At 40.9% G+C, this 8,589-nt stretch overlaps 1 protein-coding gene across 7 annotated transcripts in view; it reads right to left on the minus strand.

Moving 5' to 3' along the window:
* Positions 1-8,589, minus strand: part of Grik1 (glutamate ionotropic receptor kainate type subunit 1) — a 396,194-nt gene that overhangs the window by 48,419 nt on the left and 339,186 nt on the right. For 6 of the 7 annotated variants that reach the window (XM_021209775.2, XM_021209772.2, XM_021209773.2 and 3 more), the window contains 3 exons: positions 4,741-4,854; positions 2,497-2,700; positions 1,276-1,499 (listed from right to left, as the gene is read on the minus strand). In XM_021209775.2, coding sequence (XP_021065434.1) covers positions 1,276-1,499; positions 2,497-2,700; positions 4,741-4,854 — 542 coding nt within the window. Of the gene's footprint in view, positions 1-265; positions 1,156-1,271; positions 1,500-2,496; positions 2,701-4,740; positions 4,855-8,589 lie in introns of those variants that run through there. The other variant, XM_029544581.1, reaches the window with a different exon arrangement.

Consider the following 8,589-nt stretch of genomic DNA (forward strand, 5'->3'; position numbering starts at 1 on the left):
GAACTCACTCTGAAGACCAGGCTGGCTTTGAACTCAGAAATCCACCTGCCTCTGCCTCCCAAGTGCTGAGATTAAAGGCATGCGCCACCACTGCCCAACTTCTGCATGTGTCTTGCTTGGGTTATTTTCCCAAACCTTCTTTGTAATTATTCTGGGGAGAAGTTACCAGGCATTAATCAAAACTGGACAATGGAAAATGGCTAAGAGCTACCATGAAGAGATACTTCTCTTATAAATTCCTGGAGAGAAGACAAAAATTGATTAAGGGAAAAATTTACCAGCTTTTGTTAAAAGGTGAAAAAGATTGAAAACATGACATAAAAAAGTAAATTTTTTAAAACATACTTTATCTAGAGCCATCATAGGTTTAAGAGGAATAGAAAAATAAAATAGTGGTTTGAAATTCAGTATCAAAGGCATTTAGATATATGTTCTACTGAGAAGAATAAAAAGCTCTGGAAGACTTGTGTAAAGTATAATGGTTACATATAGAGGACAGAGTTTAATCTTGAAAGATAAAGCTTAAATGGAATCACTTCCAGAGTATCATAAAGCTTTTATAATGGCTTGAAGATGTAGCTAAGTAGTAGAGGGCTTGCTAAGCATACAGAAGGCCCTCCACTCCACCTTCAGTACAGAAGCAATAAATCAATAATCAGCCAGTCAATCAGCCAATCAATCAATCAATCAACCAATCAACTAAACTTCCACAATGTAATTTCTTTTTAGTGTGACTTCCACAATATTCTTATTTACCTTCTGATGATTTTAGAGAAGAACCTCACAGAAATTTTAAAGTATTTTCCTCTACTCTTAAGGGCCTCAGCATCTTTCTCTCCATGTTTTTTTTTTTTTTTTTTTTTTTCCCTGTGGTGATTCCCAGATACCTTGTTTTTTCTGTTTGGCTTCTTCAATTATTCTTAAATAAAATATCTTAAAATAATTTCATTATTATTTTAGTAATATTTTACATTTCCCAGTTAATCCATTGCCCTTTTGTCCTTTATTCCATAGAAAAACGGAACAGATAGCAATCTTATGTGAACTGAAGTACGGGAAAAGTTAAATGACTACAAAGGACAGTCTTCTTCCTTAAAAAATATGTATCTTTATGGTTAATTAGCTTTCAATGCACACAACAGCTTTCCATGGAAACTCTGAAAAAAATACAACAATGAGCAAAAATAAAATTGTACTTTTATACCGTGAATTTTTGAATTTTTGAAATCTGGGACTACCAGGCCTTTGCCATGAATTCAGTATTCTTAAACTTACCTTGCAATCACAAAGAGCACACAACTGACTCCTAGGCAGGCGAGGAGCACATACATCCAGATGTCTGGAGACAGGGGGTTGAGGAAGGAGAAGACGCCCGGATTGGTTCCATTGGGCTTCCGGTAAAGGATGCTAATGCCCAGAGTCATGAAAGGCTTGGAGAAGTCAATGACTTTCTCCCGTACATACGTGATGGTGAGAGGGGCCACTGCAAGGTCGGCTCTCTGTAAAAGCAAGTGTCAGGTCATCAGCTGCAAGCGACTAGCCTTCTCCTGAGCGTCTCCACCTCCCAATCTCAACTACAAGTGCTTTTTGTGCGAGAGGTGTCTAGCCCGGGCTAAATTTGTTTATATTATAGTATTTATTATCAAAGAGAAACCAGAAATTATGAAGGGGTGGGGGGTGAGGGTCTGTGCAAGGTACATACTCATACCCACAGAACCCATATGCTGAGAGCATGCTCACAAGATAGACAGACAGACAGAACGACAGAGAGACAGGTAGAGAGACAGAGAGACAGAGAACAACACACACAGAGACAGACAGGCAGGCAGACAGACAGACAGACAGAAAGACAGCAACACACAGATAGAGATAGGCAGAGACAGAGCAACACACACACGGATAGACAGACACAGACAGACACAGACAGACAGGGAGAAACAGAGATAGACAAACAGAGAGAGACAACACATACATACACACAGAAATATATAGAGAGAGACAGAGAGCAACACACACACACACACACACACACACACACACACACAGAGAGAGAGAGAGAGAGAGAGAGAGAGAGAGAGAGAGAGAGAGAGAGAGAGTCTCTTTACCAAGAACATGTTAGAGAAGAGAGGAAGGAACACCTTGGACTAATATGAGGTGACAAGATGAGATTTTTCTCTGGGTCCCAAATCGCAGGTCCTAGAATTCTTAATTTAATTGGAAACCGCTCAAGCTTACTCATTGGCATAAAGGGTGAATGTATAAATTTTAATCTTCGACTTTTATTTTCACCCACCCTTCCAAGCAAACTTCATATCTAGGTTATTTGCTTTTCCTTTTAAGAAATGTGTGTGTGTGTGTGTGTGTGTGTGTGTGTGTGTGTGTGTGTGTGTAAACATGGAACCCCTAAACCCGTTCTTCTGAAATGCAATCAACTGTATTTTCCTCCTTTTACTTCTCCCCTGAGAGCGGTTTGCAGTCAGGTGTGTTTTTGCTTACGTGGTCGATGAGTTCCTTAACCATCCCGTTCCACTCCCCTTTGTCGTTCTGGGCTCCATATTTGCCGTCAGGAACCAGTTTAACATCATAAAGGAAACCCAGTATATTTGACAGTTCTTTCAGCAGATCCAGGCAATATCCTTCAAATCTGTCATTTCCGTACAGGGGTTTATCGGATTTCCTGTACATCACGTAGGGCTCTTCCTAAGCGAAACAAACCAGGTATGGAAGCTCTGTTATCATGAAAAGGAAAGTGTTCTGCCAGTGCCTGAAGACATGTAATATTTGAAGTTGATTTTTAAGAGTGGAAAGTATTGAAGTCAGTTGCTGACATTCCTGTTTCTGCTAAACTTGTTACAAAAACCACTGTGACAAAAACCATCACACATTTTTCTTCCTTTCCTGCCTTTTTGGATGGCAGTGTTTTCTTTCACTGTTGTGGTAGGAGAGGATTAATGAATGGTGTGACAGAGGCATGATTATGTTCAAATTTTGAAACTGAGATGATAGATAATCTCAGAAGACACTTGGGTCCCACATCCTCCTTCAGCTATGCCCATATCTGGGCTTCTTTTGTGGGAGTCCCCTGGCCTTAGGCTTTTACCCAAGACTGTCTATTTATAAAGGAGACATGAATACCACCATATATGTCTTTTCATTTTTTTCAAACATCATGTATGCTAAATATTCTGATTTTTCTCCTTCCTTGGGAAAATGTAATTTGCATGTTACAAGAACTTTTTCTTTTTAATTCACATGTACATTAACATTTCACACTGAAGAGTTTTTAAAAAATAGCTTTAAAGGTTTTATTTTTCACTAATGTATTTGTTTCTTTGCTTTGCTTCCTGATCTCAGCCCCCACTTCCTCCTCTCCTCCCCGTCCCATTCTTAACTTTATTTCAATTACAGTTGTCCTTTCTCTGCTTACTGGTTGGCTGTTTCCAGGGTTTCCTCTTTTATCAGTGTTATCGTCTTATTTGAAATCACCTTGGACCTCAAGACAATGTTCCCCTAGATGCTTATACATCAAACCCTTATGAGTAGTGGCTGCCTTCCTAGCACACATCTGTAAACTTACTTATTCTTCCCTGAGTTCTTTTGGTTTTGCACTGTTAGAATAACTACTCCACTGATGAGGTGCCCTGTGTGGGCAGGCTCCTCCTCTAGCAACCTGACAGTTGGATCAAGCTAATGCAATAGAAAGTTGTTGCCCAGAGTGGCATATACATGCTTCATCCTGGCACTCGGGAGGGAGAGGTATGTTTATCTCTGTGAGTTTGAGGCCAGCCTGGTCTACCTAGGGAAGTTCCAGGGCAGCCAGATCTACACAATGAACTTTGTCAAAAACAAAAGTAAAACAAACACCCCTCCCCCCTCTCCAAAACCCCGTTTCCATAAGGTGGTTGCAGCAAAGGTGATGGCCAGAAGAAAGTGCAAATAAAAATCAGATGTACTTGGATGAATAAGTCTAACAAAGCAACTTCAAAGACAAATAGCTGATGTTATGCAGTGAATGAAATGAAGCAAAGTGTGCCTTAACATGCAGAATTCACAGTGGATTGTGCTACTTAGTTCCCATGGGAAAAGAGAGAGAGGAGTGTGTACACTGGCTAGCTGGACATAAGATCAGGACTGAATGGGATACAAGTTTTCTAGGTAAGTTGATACAAGGATTCTTTCCAGAGGTATGAGCCCCTGGAAGGAAGAATGGAAACAGTGCAGTGTTCAGGGACCTAGTACACCTGGGCACTAGGAAGATCCATGGGAGAGACAACAGGGAGGTAGGAGTGTTGCTACAATCTAGGGAAGCTGGAACCTAGGTGTAGGGCAAAAGACAGTGCAGGAAAGGTGCTGATGGAAAGACATGGAAAAACCTGTTAATGGACAGTACAGGAATCACAAAAAAACAACCTCACTGACTTCCCCTGCTGAATCCCCTTCCCTGGTCTTTTTCTAAAGTCAAATCAACCAACAGTTCAGCAGGCAGAGAACAGAAGTGGCCTTGGATGGGCAGAGCGAGGGAAGAATGGCGCCAGGATTCGAGAAAAATGAAGAGGCTGTGGAGAGGCTTCAAGTGCTTACATGTCATTCCTTTAATTACATATGAATGTATGCTTTTAGCTCCCCAGTTTAAAAAATAGACATATGCAGAGAGCCTTGCCAGGCTGGAAAAGACAGTGAGAGGATCCCTTTAGGTCTAGCGTGGGAGTGTGGATAAAGGGCCAGAACTTCACAGCTTACCAGAATAGTGGTGACAATGAGCGTTCGGTTAGCCAGCGAATCTGTGATATTGTTGGACCTGTCTCTGTTGCCATCCGTCATGTTCAGCCCACTGTTGGAGTTCCAAATCCCAATCTGCACAGAACACAGGACGTCAGAGGCTGCCTGTTGCCTGCAACAGCACGTAGGTTAAACAGAGGGCCCGCTATATCAGGAATGGGACCAACGTTTACACCCTGGGACACACGTCCCTCACAGTGGAGACTGCTTGGGAGAGGAGAGTTATACCATAGAATGATGTGGGTGTAGAAGCTTAAATCTGAGCTAATTAAGGTGAGGTGCAGGAGGTATTTTATTTTATTTTTAAATTAATCAGTTAATGATTAATAATAATGATGATAGCAACTGTTATTTTGAGACAGGGTTTCTCTGTGAAACCCTGGCCAGAATTGGCTTTGAAGACCAGGTTGGTCTTGAACTCAGAGACATCTACTTGCCTCTGCCTCCCAAGTGCTGGGATTAAAGTTTGGAACATTTCCTTTTAATTATTAAGCTCATTGTTATTTTCTAAAATTAAATAATAGGAGTAACTGATCATGAACTTTTCCCTCTGCGGTAGGTTTGTTGAGCACCTATTTCCATGTGTCAAGTACAGCTGTGGGCATTGGAGGACACAGTACACAGCCGCAGACAAACACTTGTACCCTTGTTTCATTCTGCCAGCATCAAACATCATGCCACCCAAGAGTCAACACCAGATCCTTTAAGATGTGTGATTGCTGGGATGGAAAGGGTAGGGTGAGTGTTGGCAGGGCTTGGGATTGGAAAAGGAAAGGCACGGGAGAAACTACATAGATGAGGACTTGGCAAAGTTCAGGACCCATCCTCACTGAGGAACGGATGCTGAGAAGAGATCCCTCTTATGCATCCCTATAGGACCCAGTGCACAATTTGCCCAAACACCCACCCTGTCTTTTGTAATTATTGCATGTTGCTTAACTGTCTTTTGTGTACTCTTGATCATCAATTTTTCAAGTAAAGAACTTGTATTGTTCATTGAATATATATATATATATATGGAGAGAGAGAGAGAGAGAGAGAGAGAGAGAGTCAGTGGTGATTGTCCATATTCAGTAGACTCTACTACCCTTAAAAAAGATGGTCTTCAATTTCTCCAGTGGTCTGGTCACTGCTAACGTGTTCGGCCCTATTAAATACATGCTGATCATTCCTGATGCCCCAAATCAAAGATGTTCAGAATCACCTGGACTAAGTAGATGTGTCAGAGTCAAAACAGAGGTGCTGAATAGCGATGTGTGTGACATTTTGTACACATATATGACGTGAAAGCTGAGATGGTTTGGGGAGAGATAAGGAATCATTGGGAGAGGAAGACAAGACAATGGGAGATGTGAACAAAGTATATTTGTACTCATGTATGAAAATGTTTCTATGAGGCCCATTGTTTTGTATGCTACATCAAAGAATTAATACAAAATTAAATTGCCAATTTTTTAACTAGTATATGCAATATAATCAAATTTCTATCTTGGCTTGAGTTCTACCCTTAGAGATCTTACCTTGCAAATTAAAATATCTCAAAATTAAAAATAAAATCAAGACTCTTCTGTTCTCAAGAAATTCTGCTAAGGGATACTAAACACATTAATTGATTTGTTTAGCATCTGGGAAGACCCAGGAAAGAGCTTTGAAAATTGAGCTATTTGGCCCAGCCCTGTACTCATTCACTGCCTGACTCTGGAATGTGTTTCAAAGTCAGATGGATGGAAATAGGCAGGCAGTGGCTGTGTGACCTTAAATAGGATGCAACTGACAGAGCTTCCCCTCTCTACACTATAGGGATGTTGAGAAGATCGAATGAGATGGCAGAAGTGCTTGTGTATGTTAAGAGCTGCATGAATAATCATGCAAGACATGTAAGTGACTTTCACAGTAGTTTCTTCAAGCTCACCATGGGAAATAATATGGACTTGTTAGTTTTGTTGTTGTTGTTGTTGTTGTTTTTCAATTCAGAAACCTTAAAGGAAGTGCGCTATGAAAATAAGGGACATGCATGACTCTAGTAGACAAGTTTACATGGGTAGGGGAGATCTGTACTTGAGACCTAAATCCTTTCGCTTATATCATATATATATATATATCTTAGCAGTTTGCCAGCTATGTGACCCCGGACAGTGGATGAGGCCTTCTGGCGTGCCTCAGTTTGATCATCAGCAAAGTGAAGAGGAAAATGTTTCTAAAATTATTTTTAAAGATTCATTTTTATTTGTGTGTCCACATGTCTCTATAAATGTGGGCATTGTGTGGGAGAGGGTGCCTTCTGGGATCAGATTCCCTTCAAGCTGGAGTTCCAGGCAGTCATGAGCAGCTGGATGTGGATGCTGAGAGTAGAAGAACTCCAGTCCTCTAGAAGATCAGCAAGTGCTCTGAAATCACTGAGGCGTCTCTCTAATCCAAAAGTGCCTTTAAAACAATTAAAAATTTTACCCTATGTGCATATGATAGGTCCTCCCCACCTCTGTTTGCTTTGATTGACTCCCTAACACCAGCAACATTAGCTTGGTGGGTATCTTCTTAGAAAAGCACATTCTTTGAAAACTACAGTGCATTCACACATCTGTATAAACTATGTCTCTCCTCCATACTGATCAGGGTTAATTTGTTGGGGAAATGAAGAGAGCCTGTTTCCTTTTGTGAGTCACACACTTGGGAAGTTGGGCTCATTCTTTCCAACCTTCCCTCCTCCAATGCTTTTTCGAGGCAGAACCTTGGCTTCTAGGAAACACACATCAAATTCAACATGTTGGTCCATTTGTTCTCATCCAAGTCTCTACTCTAGGTTGTATTGTGTGGGAAGACTCTGTGTAGGGTGGCCCCTGGGCATAATTTCAATTAAATATTGACATAGGCACCTAGAAGTACAGAAATAAGTTTTTAATCAAGTATTAGAGAATATGCTTGTGACCTTAGGCATTTTTAAAGGCAGGATGTATTTTTAACTCTTACTCTTATTAATGTTAAGCGTATGTTTAAATACTTTTTTAATCTTTAAAAATGGTATTATTGAATGCTTCTGTAACACTCTTTTCTAACATAAGACTCTAGAATGTAGACAAATGTTCTCTCCTACTTTGCCCCCGCCTCTTCGTCTTTCCATCAGAAATAGAGTGGTAGGCAAGGTGCAGAGATACCATTGCTACTGTCCTGCAGTCAGATGCCACTTAAAGTCCTGAGAGCACAGATCTTACTATGTAAGACAAGGCAGAGGAGATAATCTTCCTGCCAGCTTTACTTCAGAAGTTGTTAAAATAAAAACAAAACCAGTACGAGAGCCAAGGAAAGGTCAGGCTTCTTCTTGATTGAAATAAATGGACATGTTGCCAGCAAGCCAGTGTCTTTGATGAGGTGGGACTCTGTGATGCACTGATGCATGCTTGCTGGACAGAGCTGAGCAGTCAACCAGATGCCCAAACGTTGGCTTTATGGTCTTGCTGTACAACCAGGGAGGAGTGACTCTGGGAAGCAGCACATCAATTTTCAGACTATGAAGCAAAAGCCTTCTTTCATTGCCTAAATTGTCCCAAGGAAGTAGCCATTTGGTATCTGGGAAGTATTTATGAATGAATATTTTAAGAGAGAGTCATTAGGGTCTATTTTCCAAATCTAGAGTCACAGGAACAGAATCTAAGATGGCTGAGTGAATACAATCAGGCGTGTAGGGAAACAAAGTAAAGGAATTTCTGTTTCCTATGCCTTGAGCCTCCTTAGTACATGGGGTATCTGATAAAGATTTCTCTCTCTCTCCTCTCCTCTCCTCTCCTCTCCTCTCCTCTCCTCTCCTCTCCTCTC

Source organism: Mus pahari, chromosome 12 (genome assembly GCF_900095145.1).
Source record: "Mus pahari chromosome 12, PAHARI_EIJ_v1.1, whole genome shotgun sequence".
Lineage (NCBI taxonomy): Eukaryota > Metazoa > Chordata > Mammalia > Rodentia > Muridae > Mus > Mus pahari.